Source organism: Heterodontus francisci, chromosome 4, assembly GCF_036365525.1.
Source record: "Heterodontus francisci isolate sHetFra1 chromosome 4, sHetFra1.hap1, whole genome shotgun sequence".
In the NCBI taxonomy this organism is placed as follows: domain Eukaryota; kingdom Metazoa; phylum Chordata; class Chondrichthyes; order Heterodontiformes; family Heterodontidae; genus Heterodontus; species Heterodontus francisci.
Window position 1 is genome coordinate 45,559,042 of NC_090374.1, and position 20,449 is coordinate 45,579,490.

A 20,449-nucleotide genomic window follows, 5' to 3' on the forward strand; every position below is an offset into this window, starting at 1 on the left:
TCTTGTCTAAGAGAGTGTCAAGCCTGGGACAGCGGCAAGAGAGCAGGAACGTCGAGGAGTACTTAAGGGTTGGGGTAGGGAATTGGGAGGGCAGAGTACCTAACAGTGGAGAAGTAAAAAGAGGCATGACAATAGAAGAGAGGCTCGGAGGAGCTTGTTCGCAATTTGGGACTGATATCAGGAGGTTCTTTTTCAAGGAAGAGTGTTCAACACATGAAATGAATTTGCTTCTACAGAAGTGGAGGCAAAGGCCATAGTGTCTTCTGGGATGGTGAGATAAGATAAGCTGAATGATCTTCCTCATCCATAGCAATCTTGTGAATTGACTTGTTTTTGGTATCTGGGATACATTGTAAATGGTTTCTCTCTGGGTATGGATGTAAATGTGGTTAATAGGTCTACTTTTATCAAGATATGCTACATCACAGAAAGAAAAGAACTGGCTTGATCTGATTCATATATAGCAATAGATTTCCACTCTACCTGATATATCCAACTTGGGGTCTATGCTGCAAAAACCAGCGGTAAGAGACCTTGTCGTCCCAACCCACATCTCTGGGGTCTTTCCATAGTAGCCGGACCTGGTCTGTAGTGTCTCCTGTGTGCCAGAGAGCATTTCGTAGATGCTCACCTGGTCCAGTGTTTGACTTGACTGCCTACAGAATCAGTTATGGCAGGAAATTAAAACTATTACAGGTAGCATCAATCTCAATAGCAATTACAACAGTTAAAATGTCAACCTTGAAAATCTCTTCAGTGCCACAGACAAATACATTTCCCATCACATTCTGCATTTCATTTTTGCAAATATGAGGGGTTAGACCGAATAATTTAGGGCAGTGGTGTCCCATTTGAGCTGACATTTCTATTCAACAACCTTCTTTGGGATACCATTTTGGGAGGAGGTTATATTGCTGTCAGGTTTTATCCTGCACCCGAAGTGTGCTCTACAGCCCCTGACTGAGAATTCTTGAGAGCACGTGAAGGCTGCTCTTTTTGCAAACCTCATGGGAACCAGACATGCATAAGAAGACACGGTGGACTCAGTAAGTTGAAGTGAAAACCATTCAGGGTTTTCAAGATTGAAAAAGTGTGGTGGTAAGCTGGTGGGGTGGAGGGGGGAAGCACAAATAATAAAATCAATCAGAACCTTGAACTCAGCTAATTAGGGAAATCAATGATATGAATATTAAAACTTTATAGCCCCGAATTTGCAGTGAAAACGAACGTTTAACTGCCTGTGTAAAGCTAGGCGGAAGTGATGAGCTAACCACATGCAACTTTGTATCACAGAATAACAGAATTATTACAGCACAGGAGGAGGCCATTCGGCCCATCATGTCTGCACTGGCTCTCCTAACGAGCAATTCACCTAATGCCATTCCCCCACCTTCTCCCCATAACCCTGCACATTCTTCCTTTTCAGAAAACAGTCTAATTCCCTTAACCACTTGCTGCATGAAAAAGTTTTTCCTCATGACCCTTTTGCTTCTTTTGCCAATTACCTTAAATCTCTGCCTTCTTCTTTTCTCAATCCTTCCACCAATGGGAACAGTTTCTCCCTATCTACTCTGTCATGAGTTTCTTTATATTATCTTAAGCAACACAATGAGGTACATGGATTCCAGTTCCTTGAAGATCTCTATAAGTTTTATTAACAGCTAAACTAGTACATATAATACAGAGCAAGCTATATACAGAAACTTTGACCAGATGTTACAGTGCAGAGTGACTATGGCTTCTAGTCATGACTACATCCTGGTACTTAGCTCATTAGCATACTGAGTTCTTAAAGGGACATCACACTTAAAGAGATCATACAACATCCAAACCCCTCATAATTTTGAATACCTCTATCAAATCGCGTCTCGGCTTTTTCCTCTATAAGGAAAAGAGTCCCAATTTCTTCAATCTATTTTCATAACTGAAGTTCCTCATCCCTGGAACTCGTGGATCTTTTCTGCACTCTTTCACATCTTTCCTAAAGTATAGAGCCCAGAACTGGACGCAATACTCTGTCAACTCATTTCATTAACTTTAGCCTTGAAACAACAGCTAGACTAATGGAGGTTGCAGGATATCTAGCAAGGAGATCCAAGTTAAAACAAAGTGAAAAAATAAATTTTAAGCAAAGATTGTGGCATATATAGGGAAATACTGGTCTTGATATTAACCTGCACACAATGAGCAGGAGAGGGTTAGGGATGGGGGAGATAAGAATTAAAAACTGGGGACTGTGTCCCCAACCCATTGTATACACTCCCATTGCTGTTTTTATGGCAGTGGGTTTTGTGTCGTGAGAGTGTCCCATCATTGAGAGGCGAGGCACTTCATTAACATTATGTAATTCAGACTCCCACAATGTAATGGGAACCCAATTTAAAATTAACAGTTGCTGCATAAGTTTCCCAGGGCTCAGGAAACCTGGCAGTGAATGGAAGGTGGGCGCTGATGGCTCAAGGAGGTAAATGTCTTTTGCAGCACTCCTTGTGGGCCAGGAGGAGCAGGAGTGCTTCCCCCAGACTCTCAAGGAAGCTGCAACCTCCTGTCTGCTGATCGCAGCCACTCTTTTTCTCACTGCCTGATCAATGATCTTCTCCACCAAGCCTCAATCTCTTGCTCCCTCTCTCCTTCCCTGCCATTAAGGCCAAAAATGAAGTACAAGAAAACCCAATGTGGGGACACAAAACAACAAAAGCTGTGAACTTCTGCATGGGTTCTTGCACTTGGCTGCTGTAACTTAAGCAGATGTTGGGCAGGAGCCCTATTAATGCCATTGATGTTGTAGCGATGGAGTGGGAGACCCCAAGGAAATTTCCAGCCAAAGTCTGTGCACGAACGCTAGGTGAAATGGTGAGCAATTTGTACCCAAACTGTAATATAAAGATGCCCAATGACCAGGATTGTGGCATTAGGGTTAATGCTTGGTAATCCTGATGTCAGGATTTGACATTAGCAAGGTAAGCATATACCATGCTTGCTGGCATACTCATCCGCATGAATTATTCCAGTTTTTAATTTGGAACACCATTAAAACTCCCTCCAAGCTATTTCATTGTCCCGAGAAAATCTAAACAATTGGCCTTGGTGCGCAGTGTACCTTGAGCTGGATACCAGGCTCGGCCACAGCACGGAATGGGGTAGCTTGCCAGTAGGTCTGCTCAGTCTGTTTCCACATCACCACGTAGAAGCTGGAACTGTCCTGATATCCAAATATAAACCCAGCATAGTCGTCATCTGTCATGGTGTTCACGTGGAAAGTGCCTTCAAAATCGACTCCATTAAAAGCAGTATAACCTGTCAGGTCATGAGAATCAGCTGTCAGTCTGCTGACTATCATTTCTTTACAACGAAGACCAGTCAGCGAATAGTGTTAATGCTCCAAAAATGATAAGGTGAAATGCAGCAGGCATTAAACTACATAGAATTACATAGTATTACACAGTATATACACACAGAAACAGGCCATATGGCCCAACAGGTCTATGCTCCACACAAACCTCCTCCCACCTTACTTCATCTCACTCTATCAGCATACACTTCTATTCCTTTCTCCCTCATATACTTATCTAGCTTCCCGTAAATGCATCAATGCTATTCACCTCACTACTCCACATTCTAACCATTCTCTGGATTAGATGTTTCTCCTGAGTTCCTTATTGGGTATATTGGTGACTATCATATTTATAATGAATTAATTTACAGTTTCCACCTCAAAAGAAGAGAACTTTCTCTGGTAATAAATAGAGTTGAATAAACAGAGCTGAAAGTGATTTACTCTGTTTTAGGGCATGTTCTTTATGAGCATTGTTCAACTGATATCTCTATACTTCTGCTAAATATATCTTGATGGGATGTACTGAAGGATTTCCATTCTTCTACCTGCGCTTTAATTCCCTGTCATGGCTAACCTGGCTTTAACCTATTATAACAACAACAACTTGCATTTATAAAGCAACTTTAACATATAAAAACATTCTAAAGCACCTAAGAGAAACAAAATCATAAAATGGATGCTGATCCAAGGAAGGAGATGTTAGGAGTGACTAAAAGCTTCGTCAAAGAGGTGAGTTTTAAGGAATGTCTTAAAGGAGGAAATGGAGGTGGAGGGGCAGAGGGGTTTAGGGAGGGAATTGAAGAGTTCAGGGCCAAGACAGATTGAAGGTATAGCCACCAATGGCACGCAAACAGAGATGAAATGAAATATAGCTTCCCATTTTTTCTGAAGAGAATCCTGAAGGATTCCATAACCTTCTAGGGGAGATAGTCTGCCCCTGGAGAGGAACGATGAATATGTAATGGCTGGATCACAGGATAGACAGGTGACAAGGAGAGAAATGCTTGGAAGGAGCTGAGAACAAAAAATAGAAGTAATGGGGTCAGGTCTGGAGAGGTAGTCAAAATATGCACATGAAAGGACACCAGAAGGAATTTGGATTACATAGGCAGAACGGAGATTAGGAGAGGCAGATTTGATCATACATAGAAGAGAGGAGAAGGTATGAAGGAATTCAGTCAAAGCCTGAGGCCCTGAGGTGGTATTGTAAAAATCGTGGAGTCAAATTGGAGAATGCACAAACTAGTGTCCAGGGTTGGAAAGAGTCTTGGACAGGGAGTGGATTCAGGAACTGTTTGAGGGGTAATGTTTCAGCAAGCTCACTGATGGAGGCTGCTTTTTGGAACCACGGGCCAAGTAGAAGAATAGAGGCAACCATGAACCAGGAGAGGAGTAGAGTGGACAATGGCCTCCAGCATTACAATGTGAACCAGCTGATCTCGTACACCAGCAGAAGAGAGAGGACCAGTGGGAATGAAGCACAAGGACCAAGAACAGTGAAGAACAGGGATTGTCAAGGGTGAAGGATGAATCTACTGAGAAGGGTTATAGCAACAATACTGGAATAAATTCACAAGTGTGAAATCCAAATAGTTTAGCAGACCACTTCCAAAACGAGATGAAATCTTCCCATTATCTACTTGGTTTCATAAAGCTTTCTATCAGGTTTAAAGACTGTTATACACTACCAATATTCTAAAGTTAAAATAAGGACACTGAAATGTGCTGTATGATTTCACATACCAACTGCCAGGCCAGGATCACTGTTCATCGTCTGCACAATTTCCATACCCTGTAATGAATCAATTGGTTAGGGAAGATGACAACAGCAACAAATATAGCACCTTTAATGTAGTAAAGTATCCCAAGTCACATCACAGGAATGATTATCAAACAAAATTTAACATTGAGCCACATAAGCAGATATTAGGACAGGTGAACAAAAACTGTGTCAGAGGTAGGTTTTATCTGGTATCTTAAAGGAGGAGAGAGGTAGAGAGGCCGAGAGTTTTAGGGAGGGAATGCCAGAGCTTAAGGCCCAGGCAATTAAAGGCATGGCCGCCAATGGTGGAACATTGAAAATTGGGGATGTGCAAATGGCTAGAATTGGAGCACAGCAGAGATTCCAGAGGGTTCTAGGCCTAGAAGAGGTTACAGAGACGGGATGAGCATTTTAAAATCAAAGTGTTGCAAGAGCAGGAGCCAATGTTGGTCAGTGAGCACAGCAGTGAATGTGACTTGGTGGAAAGGATACAGGCAGCAGAGTTTTGGATGAGTTTAAGCTTACAGACGGTGCAAGTTAGGAGCCCAGCTGGGACAGCATTGGAATTGTTGTACCTAGATTAACAAAAGCACCAATGATGGTTTCATCTTACACTTATAATACCTTTAACATACTAAAATGTCCAAAGGCACTTCATAAGAGCATTATCAGACAAAATTGACCAAAAGCTTAGTCAAAGAGTGAGGGTTTTAAACAGCATCTTAAAGGAGTAGAGAGATGGAAAGGTTTAAGGAGGGAATTCCAGAGCTTAAGGGATGGACTGCTGCCAATTTAAGAATTCATAGAAGTCTTAAATAGATAATAATGACATGTTGCACAACAATGATGCATTCTGGGTAGTATAATTTACCAACTTATGCACATTTTAAAAATTATTACTGTAAAATAACAAAAGATATTCTTCACTATGTGGCCTGGTCCAATCTAGACCTCCTTTGTTATCTCTTGCCCCACCCCCACCTCACTTGCTTATAACCTGTGACTTTTCTAATATTTGTCAGTTCCGAAGAAGGGTCACTGACCCGAAACGTTAACTCTGCTTCTCTTTTCACAGATGCTGCCAGACCTGCTGAGTGATTCCAGCATTTCTTGTTTTTATTTTATATTATAAAAGATATTCTTACCTGGTTAAGTACAACCCAGTTTGGATCAATTTGTGCATCTCCTTCAGGGTCAAGAACAACAGTTTGGTATGCTCTGAAATCAGTTAGAGTCACCTCTGCATTCTCAGGACAAACATCTATTCTGTCAATGATTGTATCATGATCGAAATCACCTTCACAAATGTCTCCTACTCCATCAACTGAATAAAATAATGGAAGTACAGTAAGTATAAAATACACTTATATCATGTTTCAGATGGGATAATAGTTCATGTCAATAATCTGTACTTTTTTAATCAATAAATCTCAAAAGGTCATAGCAACAAGCCGTGGGCAAAGAACTGAGATTTGGACGTCTTTTGAATTGAATTGGTGTTTGTAATATTAACTTAGGTTGGCATTTACAACCAGTAACATCCTGTAAACGTAATTTCTTATTGCGTTGTATTATACATCCTCTAAATTCAATGAAATATTTTCTAATGGTGACAGACACTGAATTTCCAAACTCAAATTACCAGAATTAAACAATAGCTGCAACCAAGGAACAGCTCTGAGTTTCAATTCTTGTCATCCATCACATAATGATCGATGCTGACCAAGGTGAGGGGGAAAGGCCTGGAGTGTCCTAATCTATTTCGGTATCTGAGTCCCAACTAGGCCGCTGCAACACCTGGTATGGCTCTGTTCATTGGGTGCACTGGCTGCTGCTGTTCTCCCAAGTCAGGGATGAGGAAATTCCCAGCTTGGGAATCCTTTCACCATTTCCTCAGCTTAGCCCCCTCTAACATGGGGTGGACAGAGGAGCCATGGATTCTTGGCCCCAAAGAGGGTACAGAGAAAAGCAACAATGACAATCCTATGACTTCAGCCTAGGATGTGATTAGCGGTTCACAGAATTAAACATGTTACGACAGGAAAAGATTGCAGGTAATGGTAGATATGCAAATACACAAATAATGTCTATCAAAAACAGGTTATTTCACTTCAATCATGATCAAAGACCATAAGTGCAAAATTGTCAAACCTTTGCAACACTGGAGATGCGAAGAAATCAGCAAATACATGGAATAAACTTCTCATAAATACTTTGTTGAATTTAGTTAAAGATGGAAATTGTAAGTTTAAGTGTAGAAAATCCAATATTTTATATGGAAAAATATGGAAACCTGTTGGGATCATGAGAACATTATCTATGGGATTGGTTCATACAGAATGCAGTATTAACTTTATATTCTACAGCTTTGTTCTATTACCTTCGAGACTCAGTAAGAAAATTCACATTGTCCTATCTGTCTGGATATTTGTACTTGTGGTTAGGTTAGGTAGAGTTCCCAACAGTGCACATTCTACATGGCCTGTTAACAAGAATAGGCTTGGTGTGCCAATTAGCCTTCCTTGTTCCAAACTTATTTTCTTTTGACATGAGCACTCATACTCACAGTTATCATCCTCCTGCCCTGGATTGGCTACCAGCCTGCAATTATCCGGACCAGGTGGAAAAACATCCGGAATTCCATCATTGTCATCATCATCGTCACACTCGTCTCCAAGCCCATCCTTATCTGTGTCCAATTGGGAGCTGTTAATGACGGTGGGGCAGTTGTCATTGCTGTCTTGGTGCCCATCTCCATCACTGTCAAAGTAAAACAGTACATTGAAACACAATTGCATTTTTGCTATTTGCTCCTCTCTGTTAATCTTCTTTCCTCCACATTTTTGTACTTGACAAGTGCTTTATTTTCATATTCTTTCATAGGATGTGGGTGTCACTGGCAAGGCCAGCATTTGTTGCCCATCCCTAATTGCCCTTCACAACTGAATGCCTTGCTAGGCCATTTCAGAGGGCAGTTAAGAATGAACCACATTGCTTTGGGTCTGGAGTCACATATAGGCCAGACCAGGTAAAAACAGCAAATTTCCTTCCCTAAAGGATATTAGTAAACCAGATTAGTTTTTATGACAATCTATGATAATTTCACCATTACTGAGACTGGCTTTCAATTCCAGAATTTTTTATGATTAATTAATTGAACTTATTAATTAATTGAATTTAAATTTCACCAGCTGCCATGGTGGGATTTGAACCTGTGTCCCCAGGTCATTGGCCTGGGCCTCTGGATTACTAACTCAGTGACATTGCCACTATGCCACCGTCGGCCCCATAAACTGTGCTTCAAGTAGCTGTTATAAATGTTCTATAAATCAGTGTAACATTAAGGATACTTTATTATCAATTACATTTATATATTTATATTACGAAAATAAACCATAGATCCAGTTCTCAAACACACACACACACATATATTCATTCATACTCAACCTGCAAAGACCTTTGTTTATTAGGCTATGTACAGAACATCACCAGATATTAATGGAAGTGTCAACACATGTGAAAATTCAATATTCCCCTCTTTCATAAGTTTGCATATGTTGGAACATTTAACAAGAGTTGTCAACAAATTGCATACTTTCCGCTTTCTTTAAGGAAGTTACATGAGGAATGGAAAATATTACTGCTGCCGCTGTGGTTTTAGAGGCCGTCAGGTGCTCATTGACCCGTGTGTGTTCTGACCATTGGGAAGTCAGTCAAAACATTTGCATGAGCTGATCTTGAATCAATCCCATTGATATTTGAATGTACTTTACAGGAATAATTTTCCACCTCATGGTGGGGAGAATTGCCCACTAAAAACCCATAGCACAAATTTGGGTGTGTACTGTGTGCAATTTTCCTGCAGCCAAATTTCCAATGCGCAGCCCTGGCAGATGAGCCTCCCCACCCAGGAACACAGTCCAAAAAAGACCCCTGTGAGGTATACCCAAATGTCAATGGAATTGGTTCAAAATCGGCCCAAGAAGATATTCTTCTAATAGCAGCCTAAATGGCCTTTCAAACCAAGAAAAGAAGATTAGAGACTAGATCCAGACTCTGCTGTCAGTATGAACAGGGTCTATACTTCAAACTCTTTCTAAAGGATTGACTTCGAAAGACAGCCCTGACAAAGAAAGTACTGACAAAAATCACCAACTGGAGAGCAATTTAGCAGATGCTTAGGCTCTTAATAATCATGGGTCCCAACCTCCTACTGTAACTTTGGAAGATCAGCGAAACTCCCAGGGAAATGGTGTAAACTGTCATTTCCAACCAATGACACAATTTCTCCAGAGTCTCCACCAATCCTTGGCTGAAGTTATGCCAGGACATTGAGACACACCCAAGGAAATTGCAAAGAAACTGCACTCATTATATAGCAATTGTTTCCCAGGTAAACATGGTTCAATAGCATTTGGTATCCTGGCAGAAAACTGGGTTTTAATTCCCAATATTACTATAAATGGAACAGGTACTGAATAACAACACTTAGTCAGAAAATATCTCAAATGTGTAAAGGCTGCAAACTGCTCCCTGTCAGCAATTTGGCATTCAAATAATGCAAAAACCTCAGAAAGAATGAGACATCCGTTGCAGGTTTATCTGATTCAGCACTGCCTCCTTGCATTTTGATAAGATATTTGTTGTGCTTGTAAAAGTCACCCCTCATTAAACACTTGGGAGTGAGGCAATTTCTTATACTGAGGAGAGTATCATGCCATCAGGATGTTTTAACTCAGACAGAGTGGGTGTTGATGTCATCTATTGAGGTACCAACACTGCACCACAGAATGTTAGGATGTGAACCCTTGTCTGCAGTTCCCACATGGTGGCCAGGCGTTTATCCACCAGCAGGAGAGGGATTGGAGGCATGAGAGGAGGGGGGGGGGTGGGAGGGGAAGTGCTCTCCCAGAAACCCGATGTTGGTTCCAGATTTTGTTAGTGGTGGGAATGCTCCAAGGCGATGTTGCCGCTATGACGTGTGGGGCTGCAATTTGAATTGGTGAACAGCTAGTTAGAAAGCATTTGGACTGAATTGAAGCTGATATTATGAGGGGCTTTGCCATTTAGTTAACAGTGCACAGGGATCACGTGCTTTCACATCCCCAGCTGTTTAAAGGTGGCAGCACCAAGGCGAAGCCTCAGTGCTGCTGCGGTAAGGCAGCCATAGCAAACAGTGGATAGGGAAGAGCGGTGAGCAGAGGCCATTGTCGGCCTGAGGTGCTGGGCTCTTTGCAAGGGTGGGAGCAGTCTTGGGTGCTGAGCTCAATGTAAAGGTGGGCACAGTCTCAGGTACTGAGCTCACTGTAAGGGTGGGCGCAGTAGGGTGCTGAGCTCACTGTAAAGGTGGGTGCAGTCTCAGGTACTGAGCTCACTGTAAGGGTGGGCGCAGTCGGGTGCTGAGCTCACCATAAGGGTGGGTGCAGTCTCGAGTGCTGGGCTTACTACAAGAGTGGACGGAGCCTCAGGTGCTGGGCTCTCTGTAGGGGTGGGCACAGCTGGGCATTATTCCAGCTTCAGAGGGGAGTAGCAAGACAATATTGTCTCTCCAAGGATAGCGCATGGAAGGGGCAGAGACCAGCTGTCAGGGGTCTCATACATCCTCAGTTGCATGCTGATGAAACAGAAGTTGTTCCTGTTGATGAAGGAGTCTGGCTGCTCGGTGGGAGTATTGATGAAAATATGTGTGCAATCAATGACACCTTGCACCTGTGAGAAGTCAGCGATGGCACCGAAGCCAATTGTCTTCTCCGCCTGACTAACAGCGTTGGTCTGGTAGTGCTTGTAGTCGCTGGCTGTCTTGAACAGGACATTGGTCACCTCCTTGGTGCAGCAAATGACTGCTGCCTGGGAGACTCCACACATGTCCCTTATGGATCCCTGGAAAGAGCCGGATTTGTAGAAGTTCAGTGTCGTGGTGAGCTGGGTTCCAGCAGTAATAGCAATAGTAGAGGGAGCACCAGTAGTAACAGCAATAGTAGTGGAAAGTCCAGCAGTAACAGCAGTAGTAGTGGGGAGTCCAGCAGTAACAGCAGCAGTAGTGGAGAGTCCATCAGTAACAGCAGTAGAAGAGAGTCCAGCAGTAACAGCAGTATTAGAGGAGAGTCCAGCAGTAGCAGCAGTAGTGGAGAGTCCAGCAGTAACAGCAGTAGTGGGCAGTCCTGCAGTAACAACAGTAATGGGGTGTCCAGCAGCAACAGCAGTAGTAGAGGGGTTCCAGCAGTAACAGCAGTAGTAGAGGGGTTCCAGCAGTAACAGCAGTAGTGGGCAGTCCAGCAGTACCAGCAGTAACAGCAGTAGTAGAGGGGTTCCAGCAGTAGCAACAGTAGTGGGGAGTCCTGCAGTAACAGCAGTAGTAGTGGAGAGTCCAGCAGTAACAGCAGCAGTAGAGGGGTTCCAGCAGTAAGAGCAGTACTAGTGAGGAGTCCAGCAGTAACAGCAGTAGTAGTGGAGAGTCCTGCAGTAACAGCAGGAGTAGAGGGAGCACCAGCAGTAAAAGCAGCAGTAGTGGAGAGTCCAGTAGTAACAGCAATAGTGGGAGGTCCAGCCGTAACAGCAGTAGTAGAGAGTCAAGCAGTAACAGTAGAAGTAGAGGAGAGACCAGCAGTAACAGCAGTAGTGGACAGTCCAGCAGTAACAGCAGTAGTAGAGGGTTTCCAGCAGTAGCAACAGTAGTAGTGGAGAGTCCAGCAGTAACAGCAGTAGTGAGGAGTCCTGCAGTAACAACAGTAGTGGGGAGTCCAGCAGTAACAGAAATAGTGGGGAGTCCTGCAGTAACAGCAGTAGTAGAGGGGAACCCAGCAGTAACAGAAATAGTGGGGAGTCCAGCAGTAACAGCAGTAGTGGGGAGTCCTGCAGTAACAGAAATAGTGGGGAGTCCAGCAGTAACAGAAATAGTGGGGAGTCCTGCAGTAACAGCAGTAGTAGAGGGGAACCCAGCAGTAACAGCAGTAGTGGGGCGTCCTGCAGTAACAGCAGTAGTAGAGGGGTTCCAGCAGTAACAGCAGTAGTGGGGAGCCCAGTAGAACAGCAGTAGTGGGGAGTCCAGCAGTAACAGCAGTAGTGGGGAGTCCTGCAGTAACAGAAATAGTGGGGAGTCCTGCAGTAACAGCAGTAGTAGTGGAGAGTCCAGCAGTAACAGCAGTAGTAGAGGGGTTCCAGCAGTAGTAGAGGGGTTCCAGCAGTAACAGCAGTAGTGGGCAGTCCAGCGGTAACAGCAGTAGTAGAGGGGTTCCAGCAGTAGTAGAGGGGTTCCAGCAGTAGCAACAGTAGTGGGAATCCTGCAGTAACAGCAGTAGTAGTGGAGAGTCCAGCAGTAACAGCAGCAGTAGAGGGGTTCCAGCAGTAAGAGCAGTACGAGTGAGGAGTCCAGCAGTAACAGCAGTAGTAGTGGAGAGTCCAGCAGTAACAGCAGGAGTAGAGGGGTTCCAGCAGTAAGAGCAGTACTAGTGAGGAGTCCAGCAGTAACAGCTGTAGTAGAGGGGTTCCAGCAGTAGCAACAGTAGTGGGGAGTCCTGCAGTAACAGCAGTAGTAGTGGAGAGTCCAGCAGTAACAGCAGCAGTAGAGGGGTTCCAGCAGTAAGAGCAGTACTAGTGAGGAGTCCAGCAGTAACAGCAGTAGTAGTGGAGAGTCCAGCAGTAACAGCAGGAGTAGAGGGAGCACCAGCAGTAAAAGCAGCAGTAGTGGAGAGTCCAGTAGTAACAGCAATGGTGGGAGGTCCAGCCGTAACAGCAGTAGTAGAGTCAAGCAGTAACAGTAGTAGTAGAGGAGATTCCAGCAGTAACAGCAGCAGTAGAGGGGTTCCAGCAGTAAGAGCAGTACTAGTGAGGAGTCCAGCAGGAGCAGCAGTAGTAGTGGAGAGTCCAGCAGTAACAGCAGGAGTAGAGGGAGCACCAGCAGTAAAAGCAGCAGTAGAGGAGAGACCAGCAGTAACAGCAGTAGTGGACAGTCCAGCAGTAACAGCAGTAGTAGAGGGTTTCCAGCAGTAACAACAGTAGTAGTGGATAGTCCAGCAGTAACAGCAGTAGTGGGGAGTCCTGCAGTAACAACAGTAGTGGGGAGTCCAGCAGTAACAGCAGTAGTGGGGAGTCCTGCAGTAACAACAGTAGTGGGGAGTCCTGCAGTAACAACAGTAGTGGGGAGTCCAGCAGTAACAGCAGTAGTGGGGAGTCCTGCAGTAACAACAGTAGTGGGGAGTCCTGCAGTAACAACAGTAGTGGGGAGTCCAGCAGTAACAGCAGTAGTGGGGAGTCCTGCAGTAACAACAGTAGTGGGGAGTCCAGCAGTAACAGTAGTAGTGGGGAGTCCTGCAGTAACAACAGTAGTGGGGAGTCCAGCAGTAACAGCAGTAGTGGGGAGTCCTGCAGTAACAACAGTAGTGGGGAGTCCTGCAGTAACAACAGTAGTGGGGAGTCCAGCAGTAACAGCAGTAGTGGGGAGTCCTGCAGTAACAACAGTAGTGGGGAGTCCTGCAGTAACAGCAGTAGTAGTGGAGAGTCCTGCAGTAACAGCAGGAGTAGAGGGAGCACCAGCAGTAAAAGCAGCAGTAGTGGAGAGTCCAGTAGTAACAGCAATAGTGGGAGGTCCAGCCGTAACAGCAGTAGTAGAGAGTCAAGCAGTAACAGTAGAAGTAGAGGAGAGACCAGCAGTAACAGCAGTAGTGGACAGTCCAGCAGTAACAGCAGTAGTAGAGGGTTTCCAGCAGTAGCAACAGTAGTAGTGGAGAGTCCAGCAGTAACAGCAGTAGTGAGGAGTCCTGCAGTAACAACAGTAGTGGGGAGTCCAGCAGTAACAGAAATAGTGGGGAGTCCTGCAGTAACAGCAGTAGTAGAGGGGAACCCAGCAGTAACAGAAATAGTGGGGAGTCCAGCAGTAACAGCAGTAGTGGGGAGTCCTGCAGTAACAGAAATAGTGGGGAGTCCAGCAGTAACAGCAGTAGTGGGGAGTCCAGCAGTAACAGAAATAGTGGGGAGTCCTGCAGTAACAGCAGTAGTAGAGGGGAACCCAGCAGTAACAGCAGTAGTGGGGCGTCCTGCAGTAACAGCAGTAGTAGAGGGGTTCCAGCAGTAACAGCAGTAGTGGGGAGCCCAGTAGAACAGCAGTAGTGGGGAGTCCAGCAGTAACAGCAGTAGTGGGGAGTCCTGCAGTAACAGAAATAGTGGGGAGTCCTGCATTAACAGCAGTAGTAGTGGAGAGTCCAGCAGTAACAGCAGTAGTAGAGGGGTTCCAGCAGTAGTAGAGGGGTTCCAGCAGTAACAGCAGTAGTGGGCAGTCCAGCGGTAACAGCAGTAGTAGAGGGGTTCCAGCAGTAGTAGAGGGGTTCCAGCAGTAGCAACAGTAGTGGGAATCCTGCAGTAACAGCAGTAGTAGTGGAGAGTCCAGCAGTAACAGCAGCAGTAGAGGGGTTCCAGCAGTAAGAGCAGTACGAGTGAGGAGTCCAGCAGTAACAGCAGTAGTAGTGGAGAGTCCAGCAGTAACAGCAGGAGTAGAGGGGTTCCAGCAGTAAGAGCAGTACTAGTGAGGAGTCCAGCAGTAACAGCTGTAGTAGAGGGGTTCCAGCAGTAGCAACAGTAGTGGGGAGTCCTGCAGTAACAGCAGTAGTAGAGGGGTTCCAGCAGTAAGAGCAGTACTAGTGAGGAGTCCAGCAGTAACAGCAGTAGTAGTGGAGAGTCCAGCAGTAACAGCAGGAGTAGAGGGGTTCCAGCAGTAAGAGCAGTACTAGTGAGGAGTCCAGCAGTAACAGCAGTAGTAGTGGAGAGTCCAGCAGTAACAGCAGCAGTAGAGGGGTTCCAGCAGTAAGAGCAGTACTAGTGAGGAGTCCAGCAGTAACAGCAGTAGTAGTGGAGAGTCCAGCAGTAACAGCAGGAGTAGAGGGAGCACCAGCAGTAAAAGCAGCAGTAGTGGAGAGTCCAGTAGTAACAGCAATAGTTGGAGGTCCAGCCGTAACAGCAGTAGTAGAGTCAAGCAGTAACAGTAGTAGTAGAGGAGATTCCAGCAGTAACAGCAGCAGTAGAGGGGTTCCAGCAGTTAGAGCAGTACTAGTGAGGAGTCCAGCAGGAGCAGCAGTAGTAGTGGAGAGTCCAGCAGTAACAGCAGGAGTAGAGGGAGCACCAGCAGTAAAAGCAGCAGTAGAGGAGAGACCAGCAGTAACAGCAGTAGTGGACAGTCCAGCAGTAACAGCAGTAGTAGAGGGTTTCCAGCAGTAGCAACAGTAGTAGTGGATAGTCCAGCAGTAACAGCAGTAGTGGGGAGTCCTGCAGTAACAACAGTAGTGGGGAGTCCTGCAGTAACAACAGTAGTGGGGAGTCCAGCAGTAACAGCAGTAGTGGGGAGTCCTGCAGTAACAACAGTAGTGGGGAGTCCTGCAGTAACAACAGTAGTGGGGAGTCCAGCAGTAACAGCAGTAGTGGGGAGTCCTGCAGTAACAACAGTAGTGGGGAGTCCTGCAGTAACAACAGTAGTGGGGAGTCCAGCAGTAACAGCAGTAGTGGGGAGTCCTGCAGTAACAACAGTAGTGGGGAGTCCAGCAGTAACAGTAGTAGTGGGGAGTCCTGCAGTAACAACAGTAGTGGGGAGTCCAGCAGTAACAGCAGTAGTGGGGAGTCCTGCAGTAACAACAGTAGTGGGGAGTCCTGCAGTAACAACAGTAGTGGGGAGTCCAGCAGTAACAGCAGTAGTGGGGAGTCCTGCAGTAACAACAGTAGTGGGGAGTCCTGCAGTAACAGCAGTAGTAGTGGAGAGTCCTGCAGTAACAGCAGGAGTAGAGGGAGCACCAGCAGTAAAAGCAGCAGTAGTGGAGAGTCCAGTAGTAACAGCAATAGTGGGAGGTCCAGCCGTAACAGCAGTAGTAGAGAGTCAAGCAGTAACAGTAGAAGTAGAGGAGAGACCAGCAGTAACAGCAGTAGTGGACAGTCCAGCAGTAACAGCAGTAGTAGAGGGTTTCCAGCAGTAGCAACAGTAGTAGTGGAGAGTCCAGCAGTAACAGCAGTAGTGAGGAGTCCTGCAGTAACAACAGTAGTGGGGAGTCCAGCAGTAACAGAAATAGTGGGGAGTCCTGCAGTAACAGCAGTAGTAGAGGGGAACCCAGCAGTAACAGAAATAGTGGGGAGTCCAGCAGTAACAGCAGTAGTGGGGAGTCCTGCAGTAACAGAAATAGTGGGGAGTCCAGCAGTAACAGCAGTAGTGGGGAGTCCAGCAGTAACAGAAATAGTGGGGAGTCCTGCAGTAACAGCAGTAGTAGAGGGGAACCCAGCAGTAACAGCAGTAGTGGGGCGTCCTGCAGTAAAGGCAGTAGTAGAGGGGTTCCAGCAGTAACAGAAGTAGTGGGGAGCCCAGTAGAACAGCAGTAGTGGGGAGTCCAGCAGTAACAGCAGTAGTGGGGAGTCCTGCAGTAACAGAAATAGTGGGGAGTCCTGCATTAACAGCAGTAGTAGTGGAGAGTCCAGCAGTAACAGCAGTAGTAGAGGGGTTCCAGCAGTAGTAGAGGGGTTCCAGCAGTAACAGCAGTAGTGGGCAGTCCAGCGGTAACAGCAGTAGTAGAGGGGTTCCAGCAGTAGTAGAGGGGTTCCAGCAGTAGCAACAGTAGTGGGAATCCTGCAGTAACAGCAGTAGTAGTGGAGAGTCCAGCAGTAACAGCAGCAGTAGAGGGGTTCCAGCAGTAAGAGCAGTACGAGTGAGGAGTCCAGCAGTAACAGCAGTAGTAGTGGAGAGTCCAGCAGTAACAGCAGGAGTAGAGGGGTTCCAGCAGTAAGAGCAGTACTAGTGAGGAGTCCAGCAGTAACAGCTGTAGTAGAGGGGTTCCAGCAGTAGCAACAGTAGTGGGGAGTCCTGCAGTAACAGCAGTAGTAGAGGGGTTCCAGCAGTAAGAGCAGTACTAGTGAGGAGTCCAGCAGTAACAGCAGTAGTAGTGGAGAGTCCAGCAGTAACAGCAGGAGTAGAGGGGTTCCAGCAGTAAGAGCAGTACTAGTGAGGAGTCCAGCAGTAACAGCAGTAGTAGTGGAGAGTCCAGCAGTAACAGCAGCAGTAGAGGGGTTCCAGCAGTAAGAGCAGTACTAGTGAGGAGTCCAGCAGTAACAGCAGTAGTAGTGGAGAGTCCAGCAGTAACAGCAGGAGTAGAGGGAGCACCAGCAGTAAAAGCAGCAGTAGTGGAGAGTCCAGTAGTAACAGCAATAGTTGGAGGTCCAGCCGTAACAGCAGTAGTAGAGTCAAGCAGTAACAGTAGTAGTAGAGGAGATTCCAGCAGTAACAGCAGCAGTAGAGGGGTTCCAGCAGTAAGAGCAGTACTAGTGAGGAGTCCAGCAGGAGCAGCAGTAGTAGTGGAGAGTCCAGCAGTAACAGCAGGAGTAGAGGGAGCACCAGCAGTAAAAGCAGCAGTAGAGGAGAGACCAGCAGTAACAGCAGTAGTGGACAGTCCAGCAGTAACAGCAGTAGTAGAGGGTTTCCAGCAGTAGCAACAGTAGTAGTGGATAGTCCAGCAGTAACAGCAGTAGTGGGGAGTCCTGCAGTAACAACAGTAGTGGGGAGTCCAGCAGTAACAGCAGTAGTGGGGAGTCCTGCAGTAACAACAGTAGTGGGGAGTCCTGCAGTAACAACAGTAGTGGGGAGTCCTGCAGTAACAACAGTAGTGGGGAGTCCAGCAGTAACAGCAATAGTGGGGAGTCCTGCAGTAACAACAGTAGTGGGAAGTCCAGCAGTAACAGCAGTAGTGGGGAGTCCTGCAGTAACAACAGTAGTGGGGAGTCCTGCAGTAACAACAGTAGTGGGGAGTCCAGCAGTAACAGTAGTAGTGGGGAGTCCTGCAGTAACAACAGTAGTGGGGAGTCCAGCAGTAACAGCAGTAGTGGGGAGTCCTGCAGTAACAACAGTAGTGGGGAGTCCTGCAGTAACAACAGTAGTGGGGAGTACAGCAGTAACAGCAGTAGTGGGGAGTCCTGCAGTAACAGCAGTAGTGGGGAGTCCTGCAGTAACAGCAGTAGTGGGGAGTCCTGCAGTAACAACAGTAGTGGGGAGTCCTGCAGTAACAGCAGTAGTGGGGAGTCCTGCAGTAACAGAAATAGTGGGGAGTCCTGCAGTAACAGCAGTAGTAGAGGGGTTCCAGCAGTAGCAACAGTCGTGGGGAGTCCTGCAGTAACAGCAGTAGTAGAGGGGTACCAGCAGTAACAACAGTAATTGGGAGTCCAGCAGTAACAACAGTAGTAGAGGGGTTCCAGCAGTAGCAACAGTTGTGGGGAGTCCTGCAGTAACAGCAGTAGTAGAGGGGTTCCAGCAGTAGCAACAGTAGTGGGGAGTCCAGCAGTAACAACAGTAATACAGGGGACTCCACCAATAACAACAGTAGTAGAGGGGTTCCAGCAGTATCAACAGTAGTGGAGAGTCCTGCAGTAATAGCAGTAGTAGTGGAGAGTCCAGCAGTAACAGCAGTAGTAGAGGGGTTCCAGCAGTAGCAACAGTCGTGGGGAGTCCTGCAGTAACAGCAGTAGTAGAGGGGTACCAGCAGTAACAACAGTAATTGGGAGTCCAGCAGTAACAACAGTAGTAGAGGGGTTCCAGCAGTAGCAACAGTCGTGGGGAGTCCTGCAGTAACAGCAGTAGTAGAGGGGTACCAGCAGTAACAACAGTAATTGGGAGTCCAGCAGTAACAACAGTAATACAGGGGACTCCACCAATAACAACAGTAGTAGAGGGGTTCCAGCAGTATCAACAGTAGTGGAGAGTCCTGCAGTAACAGCAGTAGTAGTGGAGAGTCCAGCAGTAACAGCAGTAGTAGAGGGGTTTCAGCAGTAACAGCAGTAGTGGGCAGTCCAGCAGTAACAGCAGTAGTAGAGGGGTTCCAGCAGTGTCAACAGTAGTGGAGAGTCCTGCAGTAACAGCACAGTAGTGGAGAGTCCAGCAGTAACAGCAGTAGTAGAGGGGTTCCAGCAGTAAGAGCAGTACAAGTGAGGGGTCCAGCAGTAACAGCAGTAGTAGTGGAGAGTCCTGCAGTAACAGCAGGAGTAGATGGAGCACCAGCAGTAAAAGCAGCAGTAGTGGAGAGTCCAGTAGTAACAGCAATAGTGGGAGGTCTAGCCGTAACAGCAGTAGTAGAGAGTCAAGCAGTAACAGTAGTAGTAGAGGAGAGACCAGCAGTAACAGCAGTAGTGGGGAGTCCTGCAGTAACAACAGTAGTGGGGAGTCCTGCAGTAACAGCAGTAGTGGGGAGTCCTGCAGTAACAGAAATAGTGGGGAATCCTGCAGTAACAGCAGTAGTGGAGGGGAACCCAGCAGTAACAGCAGTAGTGGGGCGTCCTGCAGTAACAGCAGTAGTAGAGGGGTTCCAGCAGTAACAACAGTAGTGGGGAGTCCAGTAGTAACAGCAGTAGTGGGGAGACCTGCAGTAACAGCAGTAGTGGGGAGTCCAGCAGTAACAGCAGTAGTGGGGAGTCCAGCAGTAGTGGGGAACCCAGCAGTAACAGCAGTAGTGGGGCGTCCTGCAGTAGCAACAGTTGTGGGGAGTCAAGCAGTAACAACAGTAGTGGGGAGTCCAGCAGTAACAGCAGTAGTGGGGAGTCCAGCAGTAACAGCAGTAGTGGGGAACCCAGCAGTAACAGCAGTAGTGGGGCGTCCTGCAGTAGCAACAGTCGTGGGGAGTCAAGCAGTAACAACAGTAGTAGAGGGGTTCCAGCAGTAGCAACATTAATGGGGAGTCCAGCAATAAAAACAGTAGTAGAGGGGTTCCGGCAATAGCAACAGTAATGGGGAGTCCAGCAGTAAAAACAGTAATGGGGAGTCCAGCAGTAACAACAGTAGTAGAGGGGTTCCAGCAGTAACAACAGTAGTTGGGAGCCCAGTAGTAACAGCAGTAGTGGGGAGTCCTGCAGTAGCAACAGTCATGGGGTGTCATGCAGTAACAACAGTAGTAGAGGGGTTCCACCAGTAGCAACAGTAATGGGGAGTCCAGCAGTAAAAACAATAGTAGAGGGGTTCCGGCAATAGCAACAGTAATGGGGAGTCCAGCAGTAAAAACAGTAATGGGGAGTCCAGCAGTAACAGCAGTAGTAGAGGGGTTCCAGCAGTAGCAACAGTGGTGGGGAGTCCAGCAGTAATAACAGTAACAGAGGGGTTCCAGCAGTAGCAACAGTAATGGAGAGTCCAGCAGTAACAAGAGTAGTAGAGGGGTTTCAGCAGTAGCAACAGTAGTGGGGAGTCCAGCAGTAACAACAGTAGTAGAGGGGTTCCAGCAGTAGCAATAGTAGTGGGGAGTCCAGCAGTAACAACAGTAGTAGAGGAGTTTTAGCAGTAGCAACAGTAGTGGGGAGTCCAGCAGTAAAAACAGTAGTAGAGGGGTTCCAGCAGTAGCAATAGTAGTGGGGAG

General features: G+C 46.5%; 1 protein-coding gene across 1 annotated transcript in view; it reads right to left on the reverse strand.

Moving 5' to 3' along the window:
- The window catches only part of LOC137368661 (thrombospondin-4-like), a 212,459-nt gene that overhangs the window by 18,447 nt on the left and 173,563 nt on the right, over nucleotides 1-20,449 (reverse strand). Inside the window, exons 16-20 of the mRNA XM_068028804.1 lie at nucleotides 7,666-7,859; nucleotides 6,245-6,423; nucleotides 5,081-5,129; nucleotides 3,101-3,297; nucleotides 484-656 (exon numbers count right to left, since the gene is read on the reverse strand). Of these exons, the coding sequence (XP_067884905.1) occupies nucleotides 484-656; nucleotides 3,101-3,297; nucleotides 5,081-5,129; nucleotides 6,245-6,423; nucleotides 7,666-7,859 (792 nt within the window). The remainder of the gene's footprint in view (nucleotides 1-483; nucleotides 657-3,100; nucleotides 3,298-5,080; nucleotides 5,130-6,244; nucleotides 6,424-7,665; nucleotides 7,860-20,449) is intronic.